Below are 21,048 nucleotides of genomic sequence, written 5' to 3'. Positions count from 1 at the left end.
TATCTGAAGCTAATATGATGTTTTATGTCAATTAGACCTCAAAATAAATAAATAAAAATGCTGACTATCTTGGACAGAATGATTAATTTTTTCAAAGATGATGACGAGGCTTTCCACCAAAGATTTGGCTTTATAGTGCAGTTCTTCAACTTCATTAGCAAGTTCGATCAATTCTACTCCCAAAACATATCTCACATACATCTACTTCTCTCCATTCCCTCTACCACCACTTCTCATCTGCACTACTACAATTCTATTCCACCTGATCCCAGTAATTATCATGTCACCTGCCTTTCAAAAACCTTCCATGCTTCCCAGTGCAGTTCTAACAGGCCCCAAGGCTCTGGGTTAGCTGGCTTCAGTCTTCCCTCACTTTCATTTATACACATTGGCTCACTTCAGGGCCTAGAATATGCCCAATATGTACTTGCCTAAGGGCTTCACAATAGCGCCCCCTCAACCTGGACCTCTCCTTGGATGTTTCCATGCCTAGTTCTACCTCATCCTTCAAGATCCAACTTAAATGTTATCTCCTCAGAGAGGAGGCCCTCTCTGAGGAGATAACATTTGACTCCCTGTGATATCATCACTTATTTCCACCAATGCCCTTATATAAAGATATCTCTGTAGAAGTTTATATAAGTTAAATTTCTAAAGAATATGAAATGATATGAGGACATGTCACATTAAATAAAAAAGACAAGTTACACAAAAATGATAAAGAGTATGCCTACAATTTCAACAATATTTTTTAAAACATACGCATGGGAAAAACACTGGAAAGCAGTACATCAAACTACAACAGTGATTAACTCAAGACAATGGAATTATAAGTGATCATTTTTTCTCTTTTTTTATTGATTTTAGAAAAGAAGGGAGAGCAAGAGGGACAGAAACATCAATGATGAGAGAGAATTATTGATTGGCTGCCTCCTGAAAGCTCCACAATGGAGATCAAGCCCACAACCCAGGCGTGTGCCCTGACCGGGAATCGAACCTATAACCTCCCGGTTCATAGGCCAAAACTCAACCAATGAGCCACACCAGCCAGGTTTTCTTCTACTTTTATCACTGTGGGTTTTTTTCCCTCCTTCATAAGATTAATGATAGTCATTTTTTTCTTTCATGCTTTCTATAAGGAAATATGTACTGCTTTTATAATCTGAAAAAAAGTATTATTTTAAAAGTTTATATTCTCAGCCCTAGCCAGTTTGGCTTAGTGGATAGAGCATTGGCCTGTGGACCGAAGGGTTCCAGGTTCGATTCCAGTCAAGGGTATGTACCTCGGTTGCAGGCTCCTCCCCGGCCCTGGCCTTGGTCGGGGCTCACGCAGGAGGCAACCTATCAAGATGTTTCACTCACATTGGTGTTTCTCTCTATCTTTCCCTCTCTCTTCTACTCTTTAAAAACCAACAGAAAAATATCCTTGGGTGAGAATTAAAAATAATAAAAATAAAGTTTATATTCCCTTTGTCTTTGACATCATTAGAAGAAATATTTTCCATTTGAAGATAGAATAGTAAACTGTCTGCTAAGAAAGCACTGTGACTAAAAGTATGAAATAAATAATAGCAATATGGATAATCTAGGAATTAAGGGAAAATATCATAGTTAAAATACAAAGCAACACGATATACTTTTGATCTCTTTCTGACGATTCAGAAGCAAGTCAGAAATTAGCTCAGGATGTTTATTCTGACTTATTAGGGTTGTTACTTCACAGAATTGTTATAGTTAATTTCTACAGGTCTAGGTAGGTTGTTAACCTATAGTAGCTTGTCTCCGCATCTATAAAACTTAAGGCAATACAACTTCTCCTCCACAGTTGTGAGGGTTAATCAGATAATGTAGAGGAAAGTGCTTAGTATATTACAGGCACCCAATAACAAAGAGACATTCAATTAAATTCCTTTCCTTTCTTCGAAAAGATACTTTGGGATATGTACACTCTAAAGTGAGAAAGAAATTCCTTCTATTCTTTCAAATTTCCTCTTACTGAATACAAAAGAGAAAATAAGCTGACTTGGGGTTTTAAAAATGCCACTTGAGTCTTGCATATCCCATTGATCGAAGAAGACCTTGCCAAGGAATGTGGGCTCAGAAAGGCACTACATAAGGAGCTGGAGAGATACAGGCTGGAAAATTGTTTGAGGGCAGAAAGACACAGGAGACTTGTCACATAGCAACAACCAAGGAGATTAAGAGTGGCTCAGCTTGATGAAAATAAAGTAAAAAGGGAAAATAAGATAATAGTCAAGAGCCATAGAAATTGAGCTGATACAAAAAGAAGAGGCTCTGGTTAGAGAACACTATAGGCCTGAAAGGTGTGCTCATCATCCTATGGAACTACTTCAATATAGTTTCTCAAGAAATAGGAAAGAAAATCATTCCCAAACATAAGAATAATCAAGATTCTATTAGAACACTAATTTCAAAAATATTTGTATTAACAACCTAACAACTCAGATCTTATTTTTCAGATTCAATGAGCTCATACCCTCTCTCATTTGATATCATAAATGTGTTAATGGACTATGATTATATTGAAGAATAAAATTTATTCCTTTTTTTTAAGCTTTTTGTTTTTGTAATATATTTTTATTGATTTCAGAGAGGAAGGGAAAGGGAGAGAGAGATAGAAACATCAATGATGAGATGCACACCCCCTACAGGGGATCAAGCCTGCAACCCAGGCATGTGCCCTTGGTCGGAATCAAACCCAGGACCCTTCAGTCCGCAGGCCGACGCTCTATCCACTGAGCCAAACCGGCTAGGGCTGTCATTCCTTTTTATTATAGTAATAAATTCAAACAAAGATAGGAAACACTAATGTAGCAGTGAAACAGGTGAGCAAATGATATATCTTATCTTCAAGTAGTAAATATCTTAATTTCAAAATAAATTTAGCACTACTTTTTCATTTTGACTCAAGGTACTGAATTTAAACAACCAAGAAAACTAACAATAACCAAAAAAACAATTACAAAAAAATAAGGATATATTTCATGTTTCACAGTAGAAAATTTCAGTATTAAAGTACCAATTACTGAATCGAGTAGGAATCATCTGATACAGCACCATCTGTCTGATGAGTGGGCAATAATGCCTGTGCACTGAATTAAACGACAATTATATTAGTGGGTATTTAAAACAGGTACTTCTCATACATGTATTAACATGTAAACATTTTAGGCATTTTAAAAGTAGGAACGCAGTTCTACAGAAATGCATGAACATACATTTTGCTTTATTAGGAAAGGATATAGAGCAGTGGTTCTCAACCTGTGGGTCACGACCCCTTTGGGGGTCAAACGACACTTTCACAGGGGTCGCCTAAGACCATCAGAAAACACAAATAATTACATATTGTTTTTGTGATAATCACTATGCTTTAATTATGTTCAATTTGTAACAATGAAAATATATCCTGCATATCAGGTATTTACATTACGATATAACAGTAGCAAAGTTACAGTTATGAAGTAGCAATGAAAATAATTTTATGGTTGGGGGTCACAACATGAGGAACTGTATTAAAGGGTCGTGGCATTAGGAAGGTTGAGAACCACTGGTATAGAGAGTAATATGTCAAACCTCAGTCAAACTGGCATGTTCATCTTGCTTTAAACAGTCCTCTGCTGATACACTACACAGTTCCTTCTCACTCCGTAACAAAGACTTTACCGACTGGAAAACATCTTCACTGAAGCTCTGAAAACAAAAGATATTCTTAAGACAAGATTGATTCTAAGACAAGATCAAAGATCCAAGAGATATTCTAGTTTTAAATGGAGAGTAACTCCAATTAATATTCATTTGGCATATTATATACCTTTTAATAAATACAGAACTCAATTCAGCTAAGAGAAAAAACAGAACAAAATGCTTAAAGAGAGTTCCACAAGCTCAAAACACACACACCATAACCCAGACATTCAACCTACTGAAAGACCACGGGGCCCTTACACCAGATTCACTTACTCTTACCTTACATTAAAACCTAACAGACTGCATACTTGATATTTAAGTCATTGGCAAAACAGAAGCAATAATTTATATAAGGAGTGAGACACTGTGGAAGCTACAATAAGGAATGCTAACAATAGTGATTACTCTCATAACTAAGTTGGTTATGGGGGGAAAAAGACTTAATAACCACAAATAAGGTTTTCAGGGACCTTAAGGCAGCTATATGATGAAGGTGAGGAAAGGCATTCCAGATTTGGCAGGAGAGGATGTCACAAGTACTAAGTACTAGAAGAAGGAAAAAGTTACATAAAGAAAATAATAAGTATTATAATTAGACATAAATAGACTTAATTTCCTTCTAACTTATTCTCCTGCTGATCTGTTGATCTGCTTTTCTATCAGAAATATCCTTATTCCCCAATCTTCCAAGACATGTGAAGATGTTCCCATCCCTTGGTCATAATAAATCTGAAAGTTCCTATATTAATGATCTATATCACAATATATTATAATTCCTCTTTTCATTATATATTTGTCTTTCCTACCTATTAAACCAAATTACTGAGGCCAGAGACTGTAAAATTGTATTTAACTCAATGTGTTTCCCTACATTTCAATACCACACATACCAAGGATTAGGCAAAAGTAAGTTTACAGTTGTGAGTACACTAAACTCAGATTTATTCTTTTATTATTTATTATTGTATTATTTTCCATATGAACTATAAACCTACTTTTGCCACACCCTGTATATGAACTCAATAAATGTGTGCTAATTTTAATAAACTGAAAATTAGTGAAAATCTTCAGTTTAAGAGAAGAGATACAAATACGAAATGCTAAATCAAATAAGCCAGTCAGGGAGATAAATATAACATGATCTCACTCATTTGTGGAATATAACGAACAACATAAATTGATGAACAAAAATAGATCCAGAGACAGAGAAACACAGAATGGACCGTCAAACCTCAGAGGGATGGCAGAGGGAGTGGAGGGGGGGAGAGAGATCAACCAAAGGACTTGTATACATGCATATTAGCATAAACAACGGACAAGAACCCTGGGGAGGTGGGGGCTTGTCCTGGGGGGTTGGAGTTGCCACAGGGGAGTCGATGGGGGAAAAAGGAGACATATGTAATACTTTAAACCAGCAGTCGCCAACCTTTCAGACCTCACAGACCACCAGTGAAACAAAACAAAAAAACAAAAAGAAAGAAACAATGTAGTTAAATTTGAATGTGAACTATCAATATGAACTCAAGATTCTTTAAGTATATGTACTACATTTTTCCACTGAAAAATCATAGAAGCAATGACCCTCAGTAACAATGAGCATTTCCAGCACCTAGATTTTGGTTTCTAAATACCATGTACCAATAAAAAGAACTAGAGCTCCTTGGGAAAATGGTTAATTCTAGGTCAGAAATAGAAAAAATATGAAGTGTGGCTGCAACTTCTTATTGACAGAATGCAAAGAAGTGCCCAGAGACTAACTAGGTCATTTCAAAAGACATGAAAGCCAACTTGAAGAAATTCCCACTGGCCTAATTTGGGACAATTTGGGTATTAAAAGAATAAAAATGGTAACAGACCATAAAAACTAAGTTTTTAAAAAAAAACTAAAAAAGAGATATATAAAAGGGTAGAGTAGGGGAAGAGTTCTTCTTTATATAAGAACTAGAAGCCCAATGCACGAAATTCATGCAAGAGTAGGCCTCCCTTCCCCCACCTGCCGGCACTGGCTTCCCTCCGGCCGCTGGCAGGCACCGGGACCCAGACTTCCCTCCAGCCACCAGCAGGCACCCGGGACCCAGGCTTCCCTCGCAGCCCTGGCTTTGTCCAGAGGTCATCCGGAAGGATGTCCAGAAGGACGTCCAGTCTAATTAGCATATTATGCTTTTATTAGTATAGATACTGACTGCCCTAGCTAGTTTGGCTCAGTGGATAGAGTGTTGGCCCTCAGACTGAAGGTTCCCAGATTCCAGGGCATGTATCTCAGATGTAGGTTTGATCCCAGCCTTCCTCAGGGCATGTGCAGGAGGAGGCCAATCGATGTGTCTCTCTCACATTAATGTTTCTCTCTGTCTCTCCCTCTCTCTTCAACTCTCTCTTAAAAAAATCAAAGGAAATGTCCTCTGGTGAGGATTAACAGCAACAACAAAAAATTAGAAAATTTGACAAAATTAGAAAAATGACAAAATTAGAAAATCCGATTTGTAACTACTCCTGTAATTACTGATTTAGGAAAGGAACATCAGTGTATCCTAATCTACTGGATTACAAACTACTGGGGAACAGGATACTCACACTGTCTTATAGAATCACTCTACAGATGACTTATTAATTACAAAGGTATTATGTGCAGGAGGTCGCCCATTGTCTTCACTAGCAGAGAAGTGCAAACAAGGATCCCGGATCGCTGGTGAACCTTGAACCCATGGCAAGGGCCTGAGTTATGCACCAATTGTCTAGTCCTAACATTGGGGACTCAAGCTATTTCCTGATCAAATAGTCTGTCTCAGAGTAAATCCTTCTAATATTTACTGACCTTTAAGATAGTCTGTCTGCTACCGCAATTGCCTGCCTGCCTAAGGGCTTTATGTGTAACCAAAGTTGAATAAAAGGCTGGCGAGGCCTGGGCACTGGTGGAAGTCCTTCCCCTTGAGTTGGACTTGCCCGCCTGGCCCCCCAATATTTCCAAATTATCTCTTGTCTCTTCTCTTTCATTTGTGTGCGGCTCCTCTTCCAGATCCTGAACCCTGAACTACACGGGACGTGGGGGAACACATACACAATTATGTGTCTTTATACTGGAGATTATTATAACCTTAATAAGATTATTATAACCTGGTCAAGCTAGCATCAGAGTGGAAAGACTACATTACCTTTGGGAGGTTCCTGCTAAACCTAATCACAGGGCAAAACAGATGAACTCCAAATATAGAGATGTTCTACAAGACAACTGGTCCAGACTTCCAAAGACCTACTGTCATAAGAAAAGAATCTAGACCAGCCGTGGGCAAACTACGGCCCACGGGCCATATCAGGCCCGTTTGAAATGAATAAAACTAAAAAAAAAAAGACCGTACCCTTTTATGTAATGATGTTTACTTTGAATTTATATTAGTTCACACAAACACTCCATCCATGCTTTTGTTCCGGCCCTCCGGTCCAGTTTAAGAACCCATTGTGGCCCTCGAGTCAAAAAGTTTGCCCACCCCTGATCTAGACCATTGAAATGGACTAAATTGGGAGAGACCACAAAGACACAATACCCAAACATACACTATGAACCTTGATTAGATCCTTAAAGACAGGCAAGGGAAAAGTAACTAAGATATTTTGAGATAGTTAGAGAAATTTGTGTATAGACTGCATATTACGTGATGTTATTGAATTAATGACTTTTGAAGGGTGGTAATGATGCTCATGTTAAGAGATGTATGCTGACATATTCAGAAGAGAAGTAAAATAATATCTGCAGCTTACTCTCCTATGGTTTCAGAAGGTATGGAGGAGAGACTGTTTCCTGGCATGACCATTACTGGACCCTTGAGTTGTATATTAGATCCTGGCTAGAACAGAGATTGCTGCTGTAAATCCAGAAGAGAGATTGCTTCCCATAAATCCCCTCCGAGATATGACTCCATTTCTATGCTGTGCTGGCTCCTGGAACAGGCCATTGCCCTGCCCGGACAAGCATGAAAGGCATTTTCCCTTACTACCTGGGACCAGTCCAGTCCCTCATCCATCCTGCCCTGCTCTACATAATTCTTTAGTGCCTGCCAAGCATCACGGAGATTATCTACTTCCTCTTGCCACAGCACAAGATGAGCCTGTTTCCTTTAATAAACTCTGTTAATTGCTGGACTAGAGCGACCTACTTCTTTCTTCGGTCTTCCTCTGCCCTCTGCTTACAGAGGTAGATTTTTCAGTCTCTGGGATTTTCCCTGGATCTGCATGTATGAGCAAAAAGGAAGTGCATATGGTCCTAAGCAATTTGGCTCAGTGGACAGAGTGTTGGCCTGTGGACCAAAAGGTCCCAGGTTCGATTCTGGTCAAGGGCACGTACCTTGGTTGCAGGCTCCTACCCAGCCCAGGCCCTGATTGGGGCTCATGCAGTAGGCAACCAATTGATGTGTTTCTCTCTGTCTTTACCTCTCTCTTCCACTCTGCCAAAAAAATCAATGGAAAAATATTCTCGGGTGAGGATTAAAAAAAAAAGTGCATATGTATGTGTGCATGTGTATGTGTGTGTGTGTACAAAGATAGAATGATTACGGTAAAACATTAACAGGGTAAATGTAAGTGAAAAATATATGTGGGGTTCACTGTATTTTTCTTCCCCCATCTTTTCTGTGGGCTTGAAAATATTCAAAATTTTAAATGATTCTGTTTTCATTAATGAGTGGAGGTTTACAGGCTAAGATACTAACATGAACTAAGAAAAATTAAAATGTGAAATCTGAACATGAACTATCAATATAAACTCATGACACTTGAGGAAGCAATAAACATTCCTACTCCTAGTCCCCAGATTTTGGTTTCTGAATATTATTCAGAGTTCTTTAGAGGAATAGCCAATTACAGATCTGAGGAAGAGAAAGTGGAAGGTGAAACTGGGATCAATCTGTTGCAGTACAAACAAGGAAGCAATCAAAGAATTATGAGCCTGAGACAAAAGGACATAGAGACCAGCCTGCAGGGGCTCCCAGACGCCAAGTTTGGGATAGTTTAAGAACTTGAAGCAAATAAATGAGTGAATGAATAAGAGACTATAAATAAATAAAGGGTTGGAAAATGTAGACTTTTTAAAAAAAATCTATGAGTCCAGAGTAATACAAATAAACAAATGAGGAATGACCAAGATGGCGGCATAGGTAAACACCGGAGACTGCTGCCGCAAACAACCACTTCAAAAATACAACTAAAAGACGGAACAGACATCGCCCAGAACCACAGGAAAGCTGGCTGAGGAGAGACTCTTCAACTAGAAGGAAAGAGAACAGCACACCGAAGCTCAGAAGAGGCGCAGTGTGGAAAATATAAAGGTACTGAGGTGCGCGCGCAAAGCGGGCTGGTGGCTGAGGGCGCGGTTGTCGTTTTCAGTCAGGAGGAAGTCTCAGACTCTGGGCTCCAGATCCGGGCGAGTCTCTAGGGACTCAGACTCAGACGGGAGAAGCGGGATTGTCCGGCATCAGTTGGAATCTGAGGGCAGCCTTCTCTCCGAGGTTTGCAGTGACGGCCGGGGTTCTGAGAAGCAGAGCCTCTAGGACTGGGACTGAGAGCAGCCATAACTGCTCCCTCCACCCGCCCTGTTGATCCCGCCCCGCCCAAGCCCTGTGCAGAGCCATTTGCTGGATCGCCTCAGGCAAAGGCTAGATTAGCACCTCCCCAGAGGACAGAAGTTTTCCACACAGCTGATTCTCACAGCCGGTCAGCCTGGTGGTCAAATCCCTCTATTATTAACTACAACAATCAGGGCTTAACTACAACAAGACTGCGCACAAAGACTACTAGGGGGTGTACCAAGAAAGCGTAAAAAATGCGGAGACAAAGAAACAGGACAAAACTATCAAGGGAGGATATTGAGTTCAGAACCACACTTTTGAGGTCTCTCAAGAGGCTTCTAGAGTCTGTCGATAAACTTGATGAGATGTACAGGAAATCTAATGAGACCTTCGATGGTGTGATAAAGGACCATCTAGAAAGTAAGCATACACTGACTGAAATAAAGAATATTATACAGACTCCCAACAGCAGACCAGAGGAAGGCAAGAATCAAGTCAAAGATTTGAAATGCGAAGAAGCGAGAAACACCCAACTGGAAAAGCAAAATGAAAAAAGAACCCAAAAATATGGAGATAGTGTAAGGAGCCTCTGGGACAGCTTCAAACGTACCAACATCAGAATTATAGGGGTACCAGAAGATGAGAGAGAGCAAGATATTGAAAACCTATTTGAAGAAATAATGGCAGAAAACTTCCCCCACCTGGTGAAAGAAATAGACTTACAGGTCCAGGAAGCGCAGAGAACCCCAAACAAAAGGAATCCAAAGAGGACCACACCAAGACACATCATCATTAAAATGCCAAGAGCAAAAGACAAAGAGAAAATCTTAAAAGCAGCAAGAGAAAGAAACTCAATTACCTACAAGGGAACACCCATACGACTGTCAGCTGATTTCTCAACAGAAACTTTGCAGGCCAGAAGGGAGTGGCAAGAAATATTCAAAGTGATGAATAGCAAGAACCTACAACCAAGATTACTTTATCCAGCAAAGCTATCATTCAGAATTGAAGGTCAGATAAAGAGCTTCACAGATAAGGAAAAGCTAAAGGAGTTCATCACCACTAAACCAGTATTATAGGAAATGCTGAAAGGTATCCTTTAAGAAGAGGAAGAAGAAAAAGGTAAAGATACAAATAGTGAACAACAAACATGCATCTATCAACAAGTGAATCTAAGAATCAAGTGAATAAATAATCTGATGTACAGAATGAACTGGTGATTATAATGAATCAGGGACATAGAAAGGGAATGGACAGACTATTCTTGGGGGGGAAAGGGGAATGGGAGATGCGGGAAGAGACTGGACAAAAATCGTGCACCTATGGATGAGGACAGTGGGTGGGGAGTGAGGGCGGAGGGTGGGGTGGGAACTGGGAGGAAGGGAATTATGGGGGGGGAAAAAAGAGGAACAAATGTAATCTGAACAATAAAGATTAAAAAAAAAAATAAAATAAAAATAAAAATAAAAAATTAAAATTTCAGATATAAAAAAAACACACCAAATAAACAAATGAATGAGTGAGGGGAATAAACTCACTTGCCACCACTAGAAGTGACTATTCCACTAAATCATGAATCTGAAAATTGGTAATTAAAGGGCATTTACCTTCCCTTTATAGGAGATATCATAGTTCTTATAAGGTAGATGACAGAAAGCTTTTCTTTAAGAAAAAAAAAAATGTTAGCTAATAAATGTAAAAAAAAAAAGGAAAATAGAGAAAAATTTAGAAAAATTACCATTTTGCAACTTCTAGGAAATAACAAGTTCAGGAAAGGGTCATTAAGAAATGCCAAAAATATTAGATGAAAGGTTGTTGGGGGGAAAAAAAACACAAGATATTTGCACACAACCAAATATCAGCCTATAGATTATTGCTAACTAAAAAATAGAAAATGGACAGCTTTTAAATTCGAGTCAAACAGGTATGTAGTATTATGCTTAAATACTAGGTATACAGAGTTACTACCTTACTCAACTGGTCAATTTTTGCATCGCTGATCATAGGAAAACCTGAAATTCTGTCCTCAAATCACCCTATCATGTATTCTTGCCAAAAATGTTTAACCAGAATCTAATTAATCCTTTATACTAAATTCTAGTCTATATGAAATACAGAAGAGAGATACACGAAGTATAAGATCCCATAGTACAAGACCCCACATGGAGACAGTACAATAAGGACAAGGATTCTCTGCATGCCCAGGGAAAGCAGCATTATGACAGGAAGCAGAGTGGCTATGGTGGGCAGACTAAGACAATTTTCCAGAAAAAGGCTCAAATTACAAATTGTTGAGGCTTGAATGCATTGAGTCCAACTGTAGATCTAAGAGAATGCTAACCTTAAGACACACAGGCATTTTTGAATTGGGAGAATGACAGAAGAGAAAAGACCTCTTGATCCAGTTCTAAGCTTCAGCTTTTGTTTTATTCTGAAGACAATAAAATCTTGAGGTTATATTTACTTTTTTTAAATTATTCAAATAGAAAGAGGAGAAACTTTCAGACCAAAAGAAAATAAGTCATAACCATCAAATGCAACTTAAGGCCTAGGAGCTTACACTGAATCCAAAATGGAAGTTAAGGGAGGGATTATAAAAGATATTTTAAGGGTAATAAAGGAAATCTGAGTATGGCTAGTATTAGAATAAGGGAATTATATTTAATTTTCTTAGATGTGATCATGTATTATTGTTATGTGGGAAGATGTTGTTATACCTGGGAGAAGCCATGCTCAAGTGTTCAGGAATGAAGAGACATTAAGACTTTAACTTTCAAATAGTTCTGCCAAAAAGTAAACACACAAACACATATATACACCAAATAAGACAAAACATTAACAACTGCTGAGTATTGGTATTTGGTATACAGATTTATGTGTTGGTATGCTTTTAACTCCTCAATATGATTGAAATTTTTCATAATAACATGTTTAAAAAAATAATAGAGTAGAAAGTATAGCTCTTTCTGACCTTCATAATATTTGATTCCTAATAAATATTTAATGTATCTCTATTTTCAATGAAAAGTAAAATGAAATGTAGAGAATTCAAGTACACCTTTCAATTTCCACACTAGCCAATAGGGAAGTTTTGTCATTCAGCCATACCAAAGAAAGACATCAAAAATGGTACAAGTGTATGCATAAACAGTATGTAACATTTGAATTCACATACTTTTATCTAAAAGAGTTTCCAAGTATTCAAATGAATTCAAACCAACTTTTTACTTTGTGCCTAATGTGGGTAATGTGCTGAATAACAAAAGATATTAAAATAATAGTATGATGAGGGATTCAGAAGATGGCTGCCGAAGAGAAGGCAGACTGCAAGACAGTGTGAGAGTGAGAGAACGAAAGGAGAGTGTGTGGACGTACTGAGAGTGTAAATTTGTGGGTGAGCGATAGCTATACTCCAGGGGACTGTTGGAGACTGCCGGATAGGGCTCCCCTAACCGGGCAGCCTCCACTGCTGCTGAAATCTCTCCCGGAGCACCGGCTCAGCCACGGAGACCGCGCCATCTTGAGTGGCTGATATCGGAAGTGTATACATCCAGAAACCCTGCAATCATGGCACCCAGGGTCCAGCTACGAACCTAGGAACACTGGATCTCAAGCAGCGCGAATACTTGGACTCAGACGAGCCCTGCTCCTCCTCACGGAAAGGTAAGATTTCGCCTAGATAAAGGTGCGGTTTGTAATTCAGGTTGGAGAGAGGAACGCGCGCAGGGGAAGTCTGCGCCACACAAAGTCCGAGGCCGTTGGGGCCAGTGTGATCCACGAGTGTGGAAGGGGTCCCGCAGGGCTGCTGGCAGAAGGGAACACTAAAAATCAACCCATAGCTGGATTGGGTGAAAAAAAGGCAGCCTCGGATTTTGCCAGTTTGCTGGCTGCTTAGAGCCAGGGGAGAGAGGACGCAGAAGAGACTTTGGGAGAATTGCACACTCTGGCTCTTTTTTTTTTTCTCCTTAAATCTTTGCTTTTGATTATTAAACCCAATACATAGGATCGCCCAGTTGGGGTCACTCACAGAGACTGCAGGGGAAAGTTGTTTTTGGGGAACCTGGGAATCAGAGCAGGGAGTTAAGGACCAAGGAACCAGCTCTGGGGCAGTCGACTCTCCCAAACCAGTATTAAGTACGATAGGGAAAACAAAAACTAAATACTGGCTAGAGAGGACTTGTAGCCTCGGAGGTCAATCCAGAAACACTGCCACACAGGGGCTGAACCACGAACTGACTCTTCTGTAAAAACAAATAAAGGCAGACTGGGAAACAAAGAAATACTGCCTGCTTTAAAATCAGAACTGTGGTTTACAATACAGAGCAACAGTGTATCGAAGGGAACTTCAACACTCTCCTGAATACCTGACAGGACTAAGCCATGCCAAACAGAAGAGTAGAGGAAGTAAAGGACCTTCACTACTGCACACTTTTATTTTTTTCACCTTTTACTTAAGAAACTAATTTTTTTTCTTTTTTCGTCACCTGATTTTACCTTTTCATTTACTACATTTTTACTTTTAACCAGTATTATTACTACTACCATTTTACCTTTTTTTTTTAAGCATCATTTTACTCTATCTCAACTTTACCTTTATGCCAAAACTCTCTTCCTCACATTTCCCCTTTTGTTGTCCTGTTTCTCTTACCCCATTCCTGCTTTAGATTTTCCCTATTCCTTCTTTTTACCCCCCGTTAAAATTTCACCCTACTTATATATCTAATTTCCAGCCCCGTGCTCTAAGTACATATACACCTCTCTCTTCTCTTTCTTCATTATCCAAATTTTTTTTTCTCTGTGTCGTTTTGTTGTTGTTTGCTTGATTGTTGATTATATTGGGGTTTTTTTATGCTTGTTTGTGAGATTGTTTTTCTTTTTCTTTTTCTGTTTTTTGTTGTGTGTTTTTGGTTATTTTTTGCTTCTGTTTTCCCTCGCCTCGCTTGATATTAGTTATTTGTAGTTTGCAATCATCTCTAGGTATCTATGGCTGGAATTTGTTGGGATTAGTGACTGTTCTATTGGAGTTTTCTCCCCATATAAATAGTTTCTTCCCCTCTTCTATTTCATAGTCTTTCTTTTCTCTCTTACTTTTTTTTCCATTTCCCAATCTCATTTTTGCATTCTTTTTTTTTCTTTTTCTATTTTTTCTTTTTTTCTTCTTTCTTCCTTATCCCCTAATTCTCTTTTCTCTGGTGGTCAACTTTATTTGGGGTTATTAGTAACATGAATACATTTGTGTTCATTGCCTTGTGCGTTGTGCCTTGTTGTGTTGTATTTTGTGCCTTTAAATCAACGCAGCTGAGAAAGAACTACATAACCAAACACCTGGAGAAGAGAGGTCATGGGGAGACAAAAGAAACAGCCTGCATATGAAAGAAAAACAGGCATCACCAGAAAAGGGAGTAAACAAAATGTAGGCAATGGAGGCAAGCAACCTGTCAGAGAAAGAATTCAGAGAAATGGTCATAAGGTGGATGAAAAGAATGGAAGACAAATTCAACAATATGTATAAGAACCAAGAAGAAATGAAAAATGACATCACTGCTATAAAGAACTCAATAGAAAGCATCAACAGTAGACTAGAAGAAGCAGAGGAATGCATCAGTGAGCTAGAAGACAAGCTAGGAAAAAATACCCAAGCAGATCAGCTTCTAGAAAAAAAAAATTAAGAAGGAGGAGGAGAGCCTAAGAGAACTCTGGGACAACACAAAACAAAACAACATCCGCATAATAAGGGTGCCAGAAGGAGAGGAAACTGAGCAAGGAATAGAAAACCTGTTTGAAGAAATAATGACAGAAAACTTCCCTGATATAGGGAAGAAAAAACTCACGCAAATCCAAGAAGCTCACAGAGTCCCAAACAAAATGAACCCCAAAAGATCGACACCAAGGCACATTATAATTAAACTGGCAAACACCAACGACAAAGCAAGAATCTTAAAAGCAGCCAGAGACAGAAAGTTACCTAAAAAGGATTCCCCATCAGACTAGCGACTGATTTCTCAACAGAAACATATCAGGCAAGAAGGGAATGGAATGAAATATACAAAGTCATGCAAAGGAAGGGTCTGAATCCAAGAATACTGTACCCAGCAAGGCTATCAATCAAAGTTGAGGGTCAAATCAGGAGCTTCACAGACAAAAAAGGACTACAGGAGTTTATTACCACCAAACCAGCAATGCAAGAAATTCTAAAGGGTCTCCTGTAAAAAGAAAAAATAGGAAACGAAGAAGGAACACAAAGGTAAAGAATAAAAATGGCAACAAACAAGTATCTATCAATAATAACTTTAAATGTAAATGGATTGAATGCCCCAATCAAAAGACATACGGTAACTGAGTGGATAAGAAAACATGACCCATATATCTGCTGTCTACAGGAAACCCACCTCAGAAAAAAAGACGCACACAGACAGATGGTGAAGGGATGGAAAAAGGTTTTTGAGGCGAATGGAAATGAAAAAAAAGCTGGGGTAGCAAGACTTATATCTGACAAATTAGACCTCAAAGTGAAGGACATAAAATGAGATAAGGAAGGCCACTTCATAATACTAAAGGGAGCAATACAAAAAGAAGAAATAACTCTGGTAAACATATACGCACCCAATATAGGAGCACCCAAATACATAAAAAAAAACTTCTGGAGGAGATCAAGGGAGAGACTGACAGCAATACAATCAGAGTAGGGGACTTTAATACCCCACTGTCACCATTGGACAAATCCTCTAAACAAAAAATCAGCAAAGAAACATCAATCCTAAATGACTCACTAGATCAGATGGAATTAATTGACATCTTCAGAACATTTCACCCCAAAGCCACAGAATATACATTCTTCTCAAGTGCACATGGGTCATTTTCAAAGACAGACCATATATTGGGTCACAGGCAAAGTCTCTTCAAATTCAAGAAGATAGAAATAGTATCAAGCATCTTCTCAGATCACAATGGCAAAAAACTAGAAATCAACTACAATAAAAACAATCCAAAAATATCAAACACATGGAGACTAAATAGCATGCTATTAAACAATGATTGGGTTACCAGAGAGATCAAAGAAGAAATAAAAAACATCATGGCAACAAATGACAATGAAAACACAACAATCCAAAACCTATGGGACACAGAGAAAGCAGTCTTGAAAGGGAAGTTCATAGCTCTACAAGCCTACTGCAAAAAACAAGAAACAATGATAATAAACTACCTAACCCTACAACTCAAAGAGTTAGAAAGAGAGCAACAAGAAAAGCCCAGTGTAAGCAGAAGGAAGGAAATAATAAAGATCAGAGTGGAGATAAATGACATAGAGACCAAAAAAAAAACAATACAAAAGATCAACAAAACCAAGAGCTGGTTCTTTGAAAGGATAAACAAGATTGATGAACCTCTAGCCAGGCTCACCAAGAAACAAAGAGTGAGGACCCAAATAAACAACATCAGAAATGAAAGAGGAGAAATAACAGACCCCACAGAAATACAAAGGATTGTTAAAAAATACTATGAACAACTCTATTCCAACAAACTAGACAACCTGGAGGAAATGGACAAATTCCTAGAAAAATACAACATTCCAAAACTCAATCAGAAAGAATCTAAAAATCTCAACAGGCCAATAACTATGGAAGAAATTGAAGCAGTCATCAAAAAGCTTCCAGGAAACAAAAGCCCAGGGCCAGATGGCTTCACAGGGGAGTTTTACCAAACATTCAAGGAAGAACTAAAACCTATCCTCCTCAGACTATTCCAATAAATTTAAGAGGAAGGAACACTTCCAAACTCATTCTATGAAGCCAGCATCACCCTAATACCAAAACCAGGTAAAGACAACACAATGAAAGAGAATTACAGGCCAATATCCCTCATGAACATAGATGCCAAAATCCTCAACAAAATCCTAGCAAATCGGATCCAGCAGTACATCAGAAAGATCATACACCATGACCAGGTAGGATTGATCCCAGGGATGCAAGGATGGTACAATATCCGCAAATCAGTAAAGGTAATACATCACATAAACAAATTGAAAGAAAAAAACCACAGTCATATCAATCGATGCAGAAAAAGCATTTGGCAAAATCCAACACCCATTTTTGATAAAAACTCTCAGCAAGGTGGGAATAGAAGGATCATACCTCAACATAATAAAAGCCATATATGACAAACCCACAGTCAACATCATATTCAATGGGCAAAAACTAAAACCATTTCCCCTAAGAAAAGGAACAAGACAGGGATGCCCACTCTCACGACTCCTGTTCGACATAGTACTGGAAGTATTAGCCATTGCAATTAGACAAGAAATAAAAGGCATCCAAATTGGAAATGAAGAAGTAAAACTGTCCTTATTTGCGGATGACATGATATTGTACATAAAAAAACCCTAAAGACTCCATCAAAAAACTATTAGACTTAATAAATGAATTCGGCAATGTAGCAGGATACAAAATTAACGCCAAGAAATCTATGGCATTTCTATACACCAATAATGAACTTACAGAAAGAGAGACTAAAAAAGTAGTCCCATTTACCATCACACCAAAAAAATTAAGATACTTAGGAATAAACTTAAGTAAAGAGGTAAAAGACCTCTACTCAGAAAACTACAGGATGTTGAAAAAAGATATAGAGGAAGACATAAACAGATGGAAGAACATACCATGTTCTTGGATTTTTAGAATCAACATCATTAAAATGTCCATACTATCCAAAGCAATCTATAAATTCAATGCACTTCCCATTAAAATACCAACGACATATTTCACAGACTTAGAATGAACTCTCCAAAAATTCATCTGGAATGAAAAAGACCCCGAATAGCTGCAGCGATCCTGAGAAAGAAGAACAAAGTAGGTGGGATCTCGATACCAGATATCAAGCTATATTACAAAGCCACTGTTCTCAAAACTGCCTGGTACTGGCACAAGAACAGACATATAGATCAATGGAATAGAATAGAGAACCCAGAAATCAACCCGAACCAATATGCTCAATTAATATTTGACAAAGGAGGCAAGAACATGCAATGGAGTCAAGACAGTCTCTTCAATAAATGGTGCTGGGAAAATTGGACAGATATATGCAAGAAAATGAAACTAGACCACCAACTTACACCATACACAAAAATAAACTCAAAATAGATAAAGGACTTAAATGTAAGACGAGAAACCATAAAAATACTAGAGGAATCCAGAGGCAACAAAATCTCAGACATATGCTGAAGCAATTTCTTCACCAATACAGCTCCTAGGGCATTGGAAACTAAAGAGAAAATAAACAAATGGGACTACATCAAAATAAAAAGCTTCTGCACAGCAAAAGAAACCATCAACAAAACAACAAGAAAGCCCACTGCATGGGAGAACATATTTCCCAATGTTTTCACCTATAAGGGTTTAATCTCCATCATTTGTAGGGAACTCATACAACTTAACAAAAGGAAGATAAACAATCCAATCAAAAAATGGGCAAAGGACGTAAATAGACACTTTTCAAAAGAGGACATTCAGAAAGCCAAGAGACATATGAAAACATGCTCCAAGTCACTAATCATCCGAGAGATGCAAATCAAAACAACAATGAGGTATCATCTCACACCTGTCAGAATGGCTATCATCAACAAATCTACAAACGACAAGTGCTGGAGAGGATGCGGAGAAAAGGGAACACTCGTGCACTGCTGGTGGGAATGCAGACTGGTGCAGCCACTATGGAAGACAGTATGGAGTTTCCTCAAAAAGTTAAAAACGGAACTCCCATTTGACCCAATGATCCCACTTCTAGGAATATATCCCAAGAAACCAGAAACACCAATTAGAAAGGATATATGCATCCCTATGTTCATAGCAGCACAATTTACCATTGCGAAGATCTGGAGGCAGCCTAAGTGCCCATCAGCAGATGAATGGATTAGAAAACTGTGGTACATCTACACGATGGAATACTATGCTGCTGTAAAAAAGAAGGAATTCTTACCATTTGCAACAGCATGGATGGAACTGGAGAGCATTATGCTAAGTGAAATAAGCCAGTCAATGAAAGAAAAATACCACATGATCTCACTCATTTACGGATAATAAAGACCATTATAAACTGATGAACAAAAATAGATACAGAGGCAGAGCAGCATCGAACAGACTGTCAAACAACAGTGGGAAGGCTGGGGAGGGTTGGGGGGCGTGAGGAGGGGGTAAGAGATCAACCGAAGGACTTGTATGCATGCATATAAGCATAACCAATGGACACAAGGCACTGGGGGGTAGGGGAGGCCAGGGGAATGTCAAGGGAAAAAAAAAATAGACATATGTAATACTCTTTGTAATACTTTAAGCAATAAAACAAAATTAAAAAAAAAATAGTATGAAATTTCAGCTGTGGCCTAATTCCTCATATTAGTAAATTGGAGTCAAACAGGTATGTAGTATTATGCTTAAAAAACAAGGTCAGTAGCTCATTACTATATTTTGTATGTATATTTCTTAGTTCTAATTATTAATATAAAGCAATCTGTATAATTTAATTATTCGCTTAAAGCTATGGGTCCTGTTGCATATAATATGAGAAGAGTATAATACACTACAGTTTACAGAAAGTAGAAATCTGCTCACTACTGATTATCTAATACCTAGTGTAGGACCTGACCTATAGAAAACATTCAAATTTATATTTCCAGAATGAATGAATGAATGAATGAATGGGGAGAAAGCACCAATGAGAGAAGAAAGTGGCTGGTACATCCTCCACGTCCTTACAGGCAGGAAGGTGGAAGCCCTCCAGCACATCTGGACAGCAATACCTCTGGCAAAGTGGACATAAGTACGCCCCCTGGTGGTACAGATTCCTTGAAAAGAGAGAGAGGCAAGGACAGAGAAGTGGCGCCGCAGGGCAAATTAGCCACCAAAATGCCACATGCCTTCAGTCCTTCTAGCCCAGCCGTGGGCAAACTACGGCCCGCGGGCCAGATCCGGCCCGTTTGAAATGAATAAAACTAAAAAAAAAAAAAAAAAAGACCGTACCCTTTTATGTAATGATGTTTACTTTGAATTTATATTAGTTCATACAAACACTCCATCCATGCTTTTGTTCCGGCCCTCCGGTCCAGTTTAAGAACCCATTGTGGCCCTCGAGTCAAAAAGTTTGCCCATCCCTGTTCTAGCCCAAGGGAAAGGAAGGATGGTAGGATGGATGGATGGATAGATGGACGGATGGATGGATGGACGGATGATAATACTTTGGGGTAGAGCTAAAGATATATAAGAAAATTAAACCTGATACTTATATTGCTAAAAAGATGATAGAAAACTATCTGCTGAGAAGAAATGGGGAGGCACTGTGATCTTTAGGAAATAAGGTTCATTATCTTCATGATTTCCTATCACTACTGTCATATTCCAATCTTTGCAGTATTTCAATGTTACTAATTTCAATGAGTAATTTGAAACAAGAATATCACAGCTGCTTAACAAAAAAAATCAACATTTTTACTAAACTATCACTAAAAGTAATGTAATATAGAGCACTTACTTTTCTGACAGATGCTCTAGTCTTCATGTGACTGTTTCTGAAAGTCTGGAAGGTTGCCATAACTATATTGCTGCTGTATGTGATGAATGAAGAGTTAATCCATAAAACACCTAAAGAACACATATTAAAAGAAAACAATTTATTAACTTTAGTGACTCAGGCAAGCATTTTGCCCTAAAATAACTTCTAAAATAGTTTTTGAGTAAAAACATAAACAAAAATTCTGAGCCATCAAATTTTTACTTAGCAACTCCAACAAGAATAG

The 21,048-nt window shown here is 38.4% G+C and overlaps 1 protein-coding gene across 2 annotated transcripts in view; it reads right to left on the bottom strand.

Moving 5' to 3' along the window:
* Positions 1-21,048, bottom strand: part of DGKH (diacylglycerol kinase eta) — a 293,480-nt gene that overhangs the window by 30,369 nt on the left and 242,063 nt on the right. For both annotated transcript variants that reach the window (XM_070409012.1, XM_070409013.1), the window contains exons 30-31: positions 20,784-20,893; positions 3,595-3,711 (exon numbers count right to left, since the gene is read on the bottom strand). In XM_070409012.1, the coding sequence (XP_070265113.1) occupies positions 3,595-3,711; positions 20,784-20,893 (227 nt within the window). The remainder of the gene's footprint in view (positions 1-3,594; positions 3,712-20,783; positions 20,894-21,048) is intronic.

This window comes from Myotis yumanensis, unplaced genomic scaffold, assembly GCF_028538775.1.
Source record: "Myotis yumanensis isolate MYYU_CA2020_CCGP unplaced genomic scaffold, mMyoYum1.0.hap1 SCAF_3, whole genome shotgun sequence".
Classification (NCBI taxonomy): Eukaryota; Metazoa; Chordata; class Mammalia; order Chiroptera; family Vespertilionidae; genus Myotis; species Myotis yumanensis.
The sequence above is the reverse complement of the archived record's forward strand: the minus strand, read 5'-3'. Positions and strand labels throughout refer to the sequence as shown.